The sequence below is a fragment of the Solanum pennellii genome, chromosome 2 (genome assembly GCF_001406875.1).
Source record: "Solanum pennellii chromosome 2, SPENNV200".
In the NCBI taxonomy this organism is placed as follows: domain Eukaryota; kingdom Viridiplantae; phylum Streptophyta; class Magnoliopsida; order Solanales; family Solanaceae; genus Solanum; species Solanum pennellii.
Window position 1 is genome coordinate 46,097,549 of NC_028638.1, and position 14,473 is coordinate 46,112,021.

The following is a 14,473-nucleotide window of genomic DNA, read 5'->3' on the forward strand; positions in this document are numbered from 1 at the left end:
TGTATGAGAAGGTACATAAACAGAAATTAATAAGCGTTTGCTAATTGCTACAATGAATAGAAGCTAACATGCGAACAAACATTTACTACAATAATAGTTCCAGACTTAAATTGTCATTATAATGTTATATCAGTAAAATAAATTTTTGTCGTAAAGGGCTAGTTGAAGTAAAAAGTTTAAAAGGGTTATGTAAATATTTTGAGTAAAAAATGTATAAGTATTATTAATTAAACAACATAATTAAATGTTTTTAAATTTATTTAATAAAAGTTCAATTCTTCGGTGCACCGTAATTTCGGGACCTTTGCACCGAACTTCGAACCGAAGAACCGAAATTTCGAAAATAAAGAACCGATACCGAACCAAAAACCTGAAGCTAAAGAATCAAAATAATTCGATTCGATTCGATTTTTTGATGTTTATGCCCCGCTAATTATACTCAATTGAATGGCTACAATTGAGAAATGATCTCTATTAATTTGCTATAATCGTTAAATATTGTCATGTTAGGAATTAAGTGCAAATACTCGTAATATTAATTTAATTAGAACTAAAAAAACATTTATCAATATAATGATAAATAAATTTTTTGAGTGAAGTGCATAAATATTCACTTTTAGGTCCGATAATTAATTTACTATCTAAAATATTGTTTCGTAGATTTATTAACTCGACATAGAATTTAAAATAATTACATTTGAACTTTTATAGTTTCGAACTTTCTTATTTGAATTGTGCCTAATGAATGAGAAACATAATATGCATACACTTTGAAGTTTGATATGACTTATCAATATCATGTTTAAATTTTATTTTTTTTTGTTGAAGTTATAGACTTGACAAAGTCAAATTTTAAATATTGTTGATTAAAGTTTTATCTAACTTGCCAAAATTAATATTGTACATTTTTCTATTGGGATATATGTAAAATTAATTAAATCTTTAGTCACATATCTTTAAATATGTCATGTAGGACTAAAATGCACATAGAAATAAACTAAAAATCTTACTATACAATCGAATACTCAACTATACTAGAGTACATTTCATAAAAAAATAAAATCTCAATCATCAATTTATCAAAACAAAAACAAATTCAATAAACTCATTATATACTTTTAATTTTTATCATATATAAACGTATTCTGTTCTCCTCAAATCTTATTTATGAAATTTTTTGTTTTTTTTGTATTTAGTTCAAATGCATGTAAAACGGATAAAATCATTATGTGATTTTGATTTTTTTTTTAAATGATAATTCAAAGAAAATACTTTTAGTACTAGTTAAAAAAAGTGTTCTTCTTTTTTTTTTTTAAAAAAAGATAATAATTAAAAAAAGGTGTTTTTTTCTTGAAATTACCATCTTTGATGAAGACGGGCCCAAAAGAAGTGGAGCCCACTTAAACAAATTTGTGAGGCTCACAAATCGGATTAGTCACCCGAAAACAGAAGATTCTTGGAGCAAACATTTGAGTGAAGATAAACTTGAAAGTACCAAAAAACCCAGAAAGTCCAATTTTTAAATAAAAATAGAAATAAATATTTTTTTTTAAAAAAAAGAAGAGAGAGAAAGAGAAGGAGAGAGAGAGAAAAGTGGCTTCTCAATCAATGAAACAAAACACATAGTAGTTGATTTCATTGTCAAAAAAATAAGAAAAAAAAGACTCAAACCTCAAAGAGTTTTTTGTTTAAAACAACAAAAGAAAGTAGTAGTGTATTACAACATTACATGTATGTACATGTTAAATTGTAATAACGTGTTTTTGAAAATTTAAAAAAAAAACAAATTTTTTTTTTGGGAAAAATTAAAAATTATAGAATTACACCGAAAGAAGATGGAATTTGGAACAAACAAGAGGGACTTGTTCTACTATACTGTTCCTTTTTATTCAATTTCTTCAACTTCTATCGCCTCCTCTCTTCTGTATTGGGTTTATTTTTTTTTTTCCCTTTTTCATTTATTCTTATTATTATTTACCTCTTCTTTTTTTCTCCATGTGTTCTTGGTTATCACGGGAAGAATATATAGTTACCTATCTGTAACGGGGTTGTTTTTCTTTCAATAAAGATTGGATTTTTAGGGTTTTCTTCAACAAAGATCTGAAAAAATGGATGGTGGGTCGGATGGGGAAGGCAATAGGAACCTTATTCAGAGTTCATCTGAAGGACCCAAGAAGCCAAAGAGGCAGATGAAGACTCCCTTTCAACTGGAAACCCTAGAAAGGGTCTATGCTAGTATGTTTTCTTTCTATTTACTTATGGACTTGATATTTTCTTGATTCTTGATCTGGGGTTGTTTAAATCGTGTGTAGATGTGGGAAATTTGGGAGATTTAGGTGTATTATGCTGTTTATGAGATTGGAAGATGATTTGTTGTGGAATTCTTTTGTGTTGTATCTACTTTGCATATTGTGTAGTTGGAAACAACTGGGATGGGGATCCTATACTAGTTTTTAGGAGATGGGTGAAATTTTGAGTCTTTCTATGGATTCTACCATTATGGTTGTTTGGTAGTGCCTTAATGTTGGTGTATGTTGTGTATATCTCCCTATTGATTGTGCTCTGTGTGGAGAAGGAATTTTTGGGATTAATGTTATTGTGGGATATGCTATTCTTGTGTAATATTTTTCTACTCTGCATATAAATGTGTTTGAATGCTGTCACAAACATAGAGATCGATGGACAAAATTTTGGTCTTTATAATAGGTTCTGCGATTCCCCCATGTATGGACTGATGTCAACATTTAGTTATCAAATCTATTAATGTGTTTGTGTTTTTGTAATTGTGATATTTGACATGAACTCTCTTTTGTTTTGCTTTGCTGTTTATGCAGTGGAGACATATCCATCTGAGGCCATTCGCGCTGAGCTGTCAGAAAAATTAGGTCTAACGGACCGGCAGTTGCAGATGTGGTTTTGTCACAGGAGGTTGAAGGACAAAAACACATCAGGGGGGACAGAAAAGAAGCCACGCGCTGGTGGGACAGGTGGTAAGAGAAATTTGCCGGAGTCACCTAGAGAGGATTTGGTGGTTGCTGAAGCTGCTAGTGACCGTGGCTCAGGGTCAGTTTCAAGGTCAGGTTCAGGGTCAGGGTCAAGTCGGTTTGATAATGGAGATGATATGCCAGCACCGTCCATAAGATCTTATGAATCACCTAGGAGGGCAATGGAGCGACGAGTAATAGCTTGTATAGAAGCACAATTAGGAGAACCTTTACGTGATGATGGTCCTATTATTGGGGTGGAGTTTGATGAGCTTCCACCTGGTGCATTTGGGATACCTATTGGTAAATTTACCTACTCATGTTATTAGAGATATTATAATATAAATGCATGTATGGTGTTTATCTTCTAAATTTGGATATTAGTATTGAAATGATAGAATTTGACAATTCATATTGTCCTACATGGTCTCATTTTTCCATGTCTTTGTAGGTGTAGTTTATGATGTTATCTCAGTATGCTTGTGAATACATATTTATTTTCTTAAAATGATTACATTTTTGAAACAGAAAATTAATTCTATAAAGTTCAGTGTTAAATAAGTCCAAACGGGATTTGAGAATCTTTTCAGGCAAGAGATTATTTTCAAATAAAACATTGGATCATTGAATGCCTAATGTTATTGTTTGTTACTTCCCTCTCCAAATTTTATGAGATTATATCATCATATATGTTCGTAAGTTGCTCTTTGGAGTGCTTGTTGCCTCCTATTGATTTGCCTTTGGGAAGTAGAGCAGTAATATCTTGATGTGAATGATAGAAGTTATGAATATTCTTGGCTTTATGTGAATATCAAATGAGATCAAGACCTTACTGTATTTATCAAAACACTGCTTTGTGAGTTGCTATCCTGAACTATGCCTCACTTGCTTTATGAGTTGCTATCCTGAAAAATGCCTCACTAATATGATAAACATGACCAAGGGAATCTACTCATTCCTCTGCTGTGTGCTACTTCACAGAATGCTGGTTGTTTAACAATGTTAATGTTTTCATGTTTGTTTCCCTAGGAGCCTCTTATCATTTGGGTGTACTGATCATGTGTCATCTGGCTATCGACCTGTGGCCTTACAATATTTTGTTCAGACCTTATCGTTTTAAAGCCAGTTCTTTTGGATTGCTTTTTTGATTTGTTTTATCTTTTATTTTTCATTTATGGCACAGATTTGGAAGAACGTACGGACCATTACAGACAATCTTTTGACAGCAAATTGTATGGACCATATGATGCTAAAGTTAATGTTGGATCAGCTCTCTCTCTTTCTCCGGTATGTATAAAGAGATCAGTCTCTTGGTATTTCACATTGCGCCTTTGAGTGGTTATAGCCTTGTAGGACGTGTAATATATTGTATCTTTATCCTTCTACCTTCTTGAGGAGCTACTCTCTTCTCCTATGCTCCACTGGATTTTCTTAGACCCTCTGTTTGGTCACTTTGCAAATAATTTATTTCTTTTCATTCTCCTTGCTTAAAATAATTGTTTGGCTTATTTACCGTCATCATTTAACCTCAGGATCTGTAAGTTTTTGTTGGGATATTGTTCTATATCTGTTGGTGAAGTTATTGCATAATGGGCTGGTTTTTTCACTATCAATTTGTGTGTTTGCTGCAATGCTGCTAGCTTTCATGGTTGTTATCTAGGGGGTATTATAAAATGTGCCATGTGACTGGCTAGTTTTGGATAATAACATGTCAATGGTAAAACTTGAAAGCGAGATTTATTAGCAGGTCAATTTGATGGTCAAGCTTAGCTCTACTTTATCTTCAGGTTCTGACAAATGGTCATCGTGAACCTGCTGAGCCCAAGATTGTATCTGATAAATATGGACAAATCGCAGCCCCTTACCCTTATGAGTCGTCTGTTGACTGTCCTTCTAAAAACATGGCAACTATGCAACGCAATGGACATTTTGTTAGGGAATCTGGTGTTGAAGGTCAAAGCATCGGTATGATGTCTCAGCAGAGCAGGCAGAGACGCTTTCTATCCCCTTTGCGGGATAATGAATTCGTCCCTGGTAATGAGGACATTTTGCAATTGGATCGGAAGCGCAAGGTAAGTTGAAGCTTCATAAGTTTATCTTCTTGCGGTCATAGAAGCACTACCCACCATGCTGTTTTATTCTCTTTGCTTTCGCAGTAGGCTTAATTGTTGGTTTCTTGCAGAGTGAAGAATTTGGAATGGGAAGAGAAGTTCAAGTCAATGAAAAACGGATGCGGAAAGAACTTGAGAAACAAGATCTTCTACGGCGGAAAGTACGGAATATTTACATTTCTGGATGTGTAGCTTCTGAATCTTAATTTAAAAGTGTAAACATTGGAAAACTATTTTTTTTGTTTCTACAACTGATATTATAATATTTTCCTGTAAGATGGAAGAACAAATGAAAAAGGACATGGAGAAACAGGATCGTGAAAGAAAAAAGGAAGAACAAAGGCTGATGCGTGAACAGCAAAGAAAGGAGGAGCGATTTCAGCGCGAGGAAAAACGTGAAATGGAGAGGAGAGAGAAGTTTTTGCAGAGGGAGCTCGTGAGGGTAGGTATTCAAAATGGGAATTTTGTTTTCCCCATGCTTGCATTTTTTCCTTTTAGAATCTGCTAATTGGATTCTTCCCGGTACTATTGGATTTGTAATCATTAGGTGGAGAGGAAAAAACAAAAAGATGAGCTACGAAAAGAGAAAGAAGCTGCAAAACAGAAGGCTGCTATGGAGAAGGCTATGGCACGCAGAATTGCTAAAGAATCAATGGAGCTGATCGAGGATGAGCGCTTGGAACTTATGGATCTGGCTGCCTCTAGCAAAGGGCTACCATCAATTGCATCTCTTAATTATGACACTTTGCAGAACCTTGAGTCATTTAGAGGTAGGAGTTTGTTAACTTGACCGATTCTATAAAAATTAATTCTGCATGCTATTTTTAGTTTTAATGCTTTAGTTCAAGATTAGGTAATAGCATTATGTTGAAATCTCATTTACGTCGCATTTTTATCTTGTATTCCTTACGAAGAGCATGCTAGATGGTAGGGATTCCAGGAAAACCAATGATCACCTGGAATTTGGTTCAAAGTCTTATATATAATCCAGTCTGAAGTAGAAATTTACATATTATTCATTTTTTTCTCGCCTTTGCCTTATTTAAGCTGCTTATTTGCAAAGGTCATAAAGTTTTTGGTCTGTTGCTGAAATCTGTCTTATGTGATCCAGAATCTTTGTGTGAATTCCCTCCCAAGTCTGTTCAATTGAAAAAACCATTCTCCATCGAACCCTGGATTGCTTCAGATGACAATGTCGGGAATCTTCTTATGGTATGCTGCTTGATCATTTAAATTTGTCTACATCACTAGTTGACTGATCTTTCTTTTATTCTTCTATTTATGAAGTATTTCCTGCTTTTGCAGATTAAAGCAATGACCACTAATTTTGATGATTATCTAAACCACATATCTACTCCTATTTGCTTATCTAAACTTAATCATTGGTTGGCTAAAGGATTTCAGACCACTCATCAGTACAAACTTATTTATATTTCAGATTAGAATAGTCAAAGTATGGATAGAGGCTTCTTTCTTCTTTCTGGTTATATCAAGTCAAAAGTCAATGTTCTAGTCAATTTAGCATAGGAATTCATATCTTTTGCAAATTTATCTTACTTGTTTTTTTAAGAGTATTACTTAAACATCAATATTAAGGGTCTTACAAATGTTACAAGCAATCTGTTAGTGTCATGTGCCCTCTCTCATTGAAATGACTTTGACCTATGGCTTAAAAAAACTCATTTGATTACTTAATTGAGTGGTGGAGAAACTGTTAAACTTAACGGATGTTATACATTTAGTTTAAAATGATGTAGAGTAGTATTTGGTTTATATAAGTTTGAATTTTCGGATGGAGTGGAATTTAGGATTTAAAGAAACAGGGTCAGTATTTATTGGCAGACCAAAGTGGAAAATAGGTCATCTTTACTTGGATGGATTGTAATTGTTGAAAACTAAATTAGTAGTCATGAAACTAAATGAAGGATGATAAAACAAGGAAAAGGAGTGAAGAACATATTTGTGCTCTAAAACAAGTTCTGTATGAGTCTTATCTTGATTTTGCTGTTTTGTGTTTTGAGTCAGGTCTCTTAGTGCATTTGAGCTGAACATCAAACTTTTGATTTTTACAGGCTTGGAGATTCTGCTTAAATTTTGCAGACGTTCTCGGGCTTTGGCCTTTCACACTTGACGAATTTCTTCAAGCTTTCCATGACTATGTGAGTACCTTTGGCTAAAGTTACTCGTGAACTGGTGTTCTGAGTTACTTTTTCTGCATAGTCCGGGGGACTATCACATTTACTTATCTTCTTAAAAAGGCTGGATGGGGGTCTGATTGCCATAGTTTAATTGTTCTCTGTTCAGGATTCCATATTGTTGGCTGAGATACAAATTGCTCTTTTGAAACTGATTATAAAAGATATTGAAGATGTTGCTCGAACTCCTTCTGGTGGGCCTGGGACAAATCAGTATAGTGCTGTCAATCCTGAAGGTGGACATCCTCAAATAGTTGAAGGGGTAATCACTGCTGTTCACACTTGCTCTTTGGAACACAATTTACTCTATTGTGGGATGATCAAAGCTTACCAGTTTGTGGACTTCATTGACAGGCATATCTTTGGGGTTTTGACATACGCAATTGGCAGAGGCTCTTAAATCCTTTGACGTGGTCTGAAGTACTGCGCCAATTTGCACTCTCTGCTGGATTTGGACCCCCATTAAAGAAAAAGAGAGAACGCACTTGTTTGAATGATTCTGATGAGGTGCACCATTTTCTGTCCTCATTTTCATCTTAGCGATATATCATGGCTTCTATTTTTTTTCCTGTGGCTTAAGATATAATATTTTGTAGTAATCTAAGTGGATATTTTGACATAGGTTTGCTGCAGATGGAAGACATAGTGAACTTCTTAGTAATTGGTTATTTTGATGAGATGTATACTTCAAAAACTCACTTGAGATGTTTTTTTGTAATTGCTCTCTGCTATTGCCATAGGACAGTAGTTGCAATTAGATGTCTTCTTCTTAGCTATTTTGTGTTGTGTAAAGTCATTATCTTATGTTTCATTCTGGTGGTGCTATTTCTATGTCATGTATAATATCCGCCCAAGTTCATGATCCATTAGCTGATCTGCCTAATTTTGATCATACCAGATTCAGTTGATAGCACAGCATTTTTTGTCAAGACAATCGGATCTTGATTGAATCATCTTGAACCACTAGGATTTAAACTGTTTCTTCTTCCAATTGTGTTATCCAACCATTGTTTCTTTCATGTACTGGCAGTCAGTGAAGTGGGTGAAAACTAGGGGAGACTAGGGTCAAATCCCAGGATAGACAACCTAGGCTAGGTGATTTTTTCCCATTTGTCCAAGGTTAGGTGAGCAGAGGCACATGGTGTCCCTGTTGGTGGGAGGTAGCAGGTGGAATAGTCGAGGGGAGTGTAAGGTGGCCCAGGCACAACTATTTTAAAAAAAAGAAAATGTTGGTATATATGGGGCTATGTAGGTTTGCTTATTGAAATGCTGGTATAAAGTTGGGAAAGTCAATCTGCTACTGATGGATTCTCACCCAAACTAGCTCCCTAGCCATAAATTTTTCCACCTTTTAGTCCATCATCCCAAGCTATTGCTCTCCCAACTATCTCAATTAGCTGATATTGCATACTTCTTGAATCAATTAGAAGCTTTACCTTTTGGACCTATGTGATGTCGTTTTAAAATGGAACTCCGTGGTCATAGTCGACCTTAAGTTGCTTTGAATTGAAGCTTAATTGTTATTGTTTTGTGAGATGCTGGTTTGCGGTTAAATGGTAGTTCTAAGATAATCATCAGAGAGCTGCTCACTCTTATCCTTGAATGCTCTGTATCCGTTCTTCGATATTCTACGTCAAATGGATGGTGCACTATGTCTAATTATGGTAATGTTCTTTAATTATGCAGACTAAAGGTTGCGAAGACATTGTGTCCAACCTTCGAAGTGGTTCGGCAGCTCTTAATGCTGTTGCAATTATGCAAGAAAAAGGGTTTATGTCGCAACGCAAATCCAGGCATCGGTTGACACCAGGGACTGTGAAATTTGCTGCTTACCATGTTCTCGCTCTCGAGGGAGACAAGGGCTTGAATGTTCTAGATATTGCGGAAAGGATTCAAGTAAGTATTCTCTTGAATCCTGTTAATCTGGTTCGATTTGTTTGAAGATTTCTTGTTAATTTCTTCTCTATGCTTTGTTCTACAGAAATCTGGTTTACGTGACCTTTCAACCAGCAAGACTCCAGAAGCCTCTATATCTGTTGCTTTGTCAAGGGATCCAATACTTTTTGAAAGAATTGCTCCTTCCACGTACAATGTTCGACTTGCTTTTAGGAAGGATCCTGCTGATGCTGACGCAATTATTTCAGCAGCCAAGGAGAAAATACAAAGATATGCTAATGGGTTTCTCTCAGGACAAAATGCTGAAGATGAAGAAAGAGATGATGATTCTGAAGGTGAAGGTGATGTTGCTGAAGGTCCAGAAGTCGATGACTTGGGTACTTCATATGGTCCTAACAAGAACAATGAACAAAGCAGCCTACTTGACACCTGCTTGGTGAATGGAAAAAGTAAGCTATCTGATGAGATTGGACAACAAATTGGAGTTGATGTTGTTGGTAAGGACACGTTTCTAACTACTAATGTTTTTTTATGCTTTATTTTTTTTATTTTTTTGATGTGAAAGCACATCATTGTAGTAGTTCTTTGGAAACACTATTTTTCATTATCTGTTGATGCACTCTTATAGGTGTTGCGGGAAGTAACCCCAGCCAAGGCTGTTCAGAAATTGATGAGACCAAAGCAGGTGAGCCATGGGTTCAAGGACTCGCTGAAGGTGAATACTCTGACCTATGTGTTGAGGAGCGTTTAAGTGCTCTTATTGCCTTGATTGGCATAGCAAATGAAGGAAATTCTATCCGTGCAATTCTTGAGGTAATAGATCTGGTAAATTTTGTCATTATAGACCATTATTCCATTACTGTCTCTTTCAGCTATCTAACAAAGATGGTTTTGTAGGACCGTCTGGATGCAGCAAATGCTTTGAAAAAACAGATGTGGGCTGAATCCCAATTGGATAAAAGACGATTGAAGGAGGAAACAATCAATAAATTTAATGATAGTTCCTTCAATGTTGTGGTTGAGGGTAGCCAAAGCCCATTGGGTTATCCAAACAATAAAAATCATGGGACATCACCAACCACACTGGTAAAGGATGACTCTGCTGGTATAGTAGACAATCTTCAGAACCACTTTGAAAGCATTCCTGCTGAGAAGAATTCAGCCGCACAAGAAACCTTTGTGGGTCAATTTGCTGTACCAAGTGGGAATACAGCAGAAAGGTCACGCATGCAGTTAAAATCTTTCATTGGCCACAAAGCAGAAGAGATGTATGTGTACAGGTCCTTGCCTTTAGGTCAAGACCGGAGACGCAATCGTTACTGGCTATTTGTTGCCTCTGGTTCTAGCGAAGATCCTGGTTCTGGCAGGATATTTGTTGAATCACCTCATGGCTGCTGGAAACTTATTGACACTGAAGAGGTATGCTCCTTTCATTATTTTTTAGAATGCGCTTTGCTGTTAGTGCGTCAAAGTATGTTTAGTTAGCTGAATATATATTTTACCCAAGGGAAAATGCTTGCACTATTTTGGTTTTAAAAAAAATAAGAGGCCAGCCCAGTGCACCACGCTTTGTGTGGGGGGTCCAAGGATGGGTCTGACCGTAATGGCTCTATTGAATGCAACCTTACCCTGCATTTCTTCAAAGAGTTTTTTCTGTATTAGGTGTAAGAAATGGCAAGTTAGGACTTAGGACTGAACAAGATATAACAATTGACAATGTCTGGTAAATGAAGACCCTGGATGAATCCGTAGTTTAGACTTTAGAGAGAATTACATGTCTGGTAATACTCAACAAGTGTTATGGGAATTGTTGCTTTTCTGGACTATAAAGTTATTGGGGTCAGAGAAATATGTAGTTGTATAGATCTTAGCAAGGTCTTGTCTGTCCTAAGAATATCAGACCTAGCTATTACCTGTTTATCTACTAATCCTTTATTTTACCTGCAGGCATTTGATTGTCTTTTGGCTTCTTTGGATACTCGAGGGGTTAGGGAATCACATTTGCATATTATGTTACAAAAGATTGAGGGTCCTTTCAAGGGGCGCGCACGGCAAAACATGTCTTGTGGAGCTAGTTCAAACCCAACATCTGGTGCAAGTGCAGACAGTCCTGGCAGTGCCATATATGGCGTGAGTTCTGATAGCTGGGAAACATCTTCGTCTTTTAAAATTGAGCTCGGAAGGACTGAGGAAGAGAAAAAGAATGCCTTACAGAGATACCAAGTTTTTCAGATCTGGATGTGGAAAGAATGTCTCAGCTCATCAATTTTATGTGCCATGCAGTATGGGAAGAAAAGGTGCTTGCCACTTTTGGGCATTTGTGGCCACTGTTTAGATTCTTACCTTTCTGAAGAGGGTATTTGCCCTTCTTGCAACAAGATGAATTGCGAAGTTGACATGAACGGCAAGTTCATTGAGCAGGCAATGGATTCTATGGACAATCTGAAAATTGATTACGATAATTTGGTGGTTTCAAACGCTTGTCCTGTAAGAGTAAGATTAATGAAGGCCGTATTAAGTTTCACTGAGGTGAGACTTTTGAGATATATCTCCAAGAATGTGGTTTTCTGTTAGGCTGTCTGCCTTCACTTTTCTCCTTCTGTATTTGTCTTTCCTATGTCTGAGACATGTGAACATGAAGTACATATGTGATATGAGGCACAATCTGTTGACTGCTTTTAGTTTCTTATAGCATGATATTTAGTATTAACTTTTGTTGCTGGAATGCACAGGTTTGTGTGCCATATGAGGCACTTCAATCATCTTGGACAGAAGACTGTAGAAAGACATGGGGCCTGAAACTGCAAAATTCGTCATCTCCTGAGGATCTTCTCCAGGTATCTCACTCCCTTCGACTCGTCTTATATGGGATTACCGTTTGAGAGTCTTGTGTTTTACAAGTTTTTGAATGTTTTTTTTTAGATTTGTTTGGTTATAAACAAATATGATTTTTAGTTCTTTTTATGAAATGCATTACTTTCTCGAATTTCCAAGAATGTTGAAGATTCTTTTTTTCTTGACATGTGTGAGTTCACTACGAAAATATGCTTTGGGACTCATCTGTACCCCATCATTAATCATTGTTATTTGTACAGTAATTATATTTTTGTTTATTTCATTTTCTTGGGTCAGTCTGATTTAGGCTTACAGATAGAAGTGTCTTGTCAAGGTACAATTTTTTTTTTTTATGATGTTGAATTAAGGTGAAAAAATAATATATGCTACTATGTATTATAATGAACTGGCAGGATTTCTTCCCTAGTGAGTCCTCTCTTCTTATCTTTTTGAATAAAAGAGGGAGAAAGAGTAGAATATAGAAGTGAAGGTTACCCCCCATCTGGGAATTGGTTTTACTCCTGCATGGTTGTTCCTCAAAACAGTTATTTTGGATCATCTAAGTTCTGTACTTTGCCAGGAAGCATATGGCAAATTCAGATAGTTCGACTGATTTGTTTGCTGTTGCTGAACCTGTTCCTATACATCCCCTCCAAATTCAGAAGCTGCAAGAAGAAATGGTTCTTGATTTTTTTATTTTATTTTTTGGGCAGATTCTGACTCAGTTAGAGGGTGTCATCAATCGTGATTACTTGTCTGCTGACTATGAGACTGCACAAGAATTGATGGGTCTATGTGCTTTATCAAGAAAAGCTGCTCTTGAATCTACTTACCCTGAACCTGTGCCACAGCTCCCATGGATACCTCAGACCACCTCTGCAGTGGCTCTCAGACTTTTGGAGCTTGATTCCTCCATATCCTATGATCCTCAGCAGAAAACTGAGGCTGAGTTGAAAAATAAAGTAGATTGCCTTCCAGTTGAGTTGTCTTTCCTTCTGATTTAAGTCATTGGTATTATTAATTATGTTTAGTTTTGCTGTTTATCCATGTTTATTTGCACTGCATGCTACTGTCTTTGTGGATTTATTTTTGGTGAAAGAAAAATTTTCAACTTGTATATGGTCCAACATTTGATCATCCACTGGCTTATCGCATCTAGGACGGCAGATAATACCTGTGACTATATAATAAATGCTATAATTTTGGCTAATGATGTTCTTTCTTCTGAATCGTCTTGATGACTTAATTTTTCTTGCATACAGAAGCCATCTTTGGGGTATGCTTCTTTGAAAGATCCACAAAAGATAGAACCAACAGTGATCGATCATGGACTAATGAGAGAGGAAAACTGGGATTATCTCAGCAATATGCCTAGCAGCTCAAGAAGTAGGCAAGTTGTTCGTGGGAGGGGAGGCAGTCGTCCTCGTGGAAAGCTGCAGAAAGGAACTACTAGCAAACAACCAGAGTCTGACAGGACTGTTGTAAGGCCTAGTGAGACGTTAACTCAAGTTCTTATTAAGCAGGGAGAAACGCATGGGCAGAGACATGTACGAGGTCGCCGAACTGTCAGGAAGAGGAGAATAGAACAGAAAATTGTGGAAGAGGCTCAACCAGATTATTTGGGTGACAGAAGCAGCCGGCTAAGTCTTGTAGTATCACCTAGAAAGCATGTGACAGAAGAGTTCGACATGAATATGGAAGGAATAGAAGCCACAAATGACAATAGTATTAGTATGGAAGCTGCTGAATCTGATGATAGTGCTCCTGAAAATACATATGATTTTAATAGGAGTGATCTAATGGATATGTCAGATGAGGATCAGGTTGTTTCTGCTGGTGATGGAATTGAAGACGACAATGACGATGAAGATGATGACGACGACAACGCTGATAGATACAGAAGCCATGGTCAAAATCTGGGAAGATATGTTAACATGGATGATGACGACTCAGATAGGGATGGGGATGCCAATGAGGATCAAGAGTCGGGCTCTTCAGAGTCTGAAGATTATAGTGATTAAGGTTGCCAAGATTTTTGTGGGGCTTGACAACTGCAATATAGCTCTGATGGTTGATCGCCAGAACACAGGTTCGGTGTGTGATGCATTCGTTCTTCTTTTAAGGAACTTTGGTATTCTTTTGAGATGAAGCCCAAGAGCTGGCTTGTCTTTGTATATAGTGTTAAAGGAGCAGAGTTTTGTTACACTTTATCATCATAGAACAATAGTATAAAAAATTGGTAGTCAGTTAAGAGTTCGAATACCGTCGTGCAATCATCTATTAAGGGGCTGTTGGTGATCAAAATCATCTATGTCAAATTTTACAGTTGCACATTTCTCATCATTTTTACTTCAATGTTAAAATGATTGATGGCTTATCTAAATGATAGCTTGTTAGGCAATATCTTTTGCTTAACTGTAGCTTATTATTTTATTTCCCACTCTTTTGATAA

General features: G+C 36.3%; 1 protein-coding gene across 2 annotated transcripts; it reads left to right on the plus strand.

The window, feature by feature from the left end:
- Positions 1-1,589: 1,589 nt before the first annotated feature.
- LOC107010955 (homeobox-DDT domain protein RLT1) lies at positions 1,590-14,404 on the plus strand. 2 transcript variants are annotated; one of them, XM_015210230.2, is made up of 19 exons: positions 1,590-2,235; positions 2,835-3,287; positions 4,168-4,271; positions 4,772-5,056; positions 5,167-5,256; positions 5,373-5,537; positions 5,643-5,865; positions 6,207-6,307; positions 7,168-7,254; positions 7,400-7,552; positions 7,645-7,797; positions 8,977-9,186; positions 9,272-9,683; positions 9,815-9,999; positions 10,084-10,605; positions 11,134-11,715; positions 11,919-12,023; positions 12,735-12,998; positions 13,287-14,404. In XM_015210230.2, exons 1-19 carry the CDS (start codon positions 2,109-2,111, stop codon positions 14,040-14,042), a joined length of 4,977 nt encoding a protein of 1,658 aa, XP_015065716.1. In that variant the 5' UTR covers positions 1,590-2,108; the 3' UTR covers positions 14,043-14,404. The 2 variants fall into 2 exon arrangements, with proteins under 2 accessions (XP_015065716.1, XP_015065715.1); XM_015210229.2 differs by having other exon boundaries at positions 2,109-2,235; positions 13,284-14,404.
- The last annotated feature ends 69 nt before the right edge of the window (positions 14,405-14,473 follow it).

Coding starts and splice junctions, on each gene's coding strand:
- LOC107010955 (XM_015210229.2), top strand. CDS start 2,109: ATGGATGGTGGGTCGGATGGGGAAGGCAATAGGAACCTTATTCAGAGT. Junction 3,288..4,167: donor TGCATTTGGGATACCTATTG/GTAAATTTACCT, acceptor TTTATGGCACAG/ATTTGGAAGAACGTACGGAC. Junction 9,187..9,271: donor ATATTGCGGAAAGGATTCAA/GTAAGTATTCTC, acceptor TTTGTTCTACAG/AAATCTGGTTTACGTGACCT.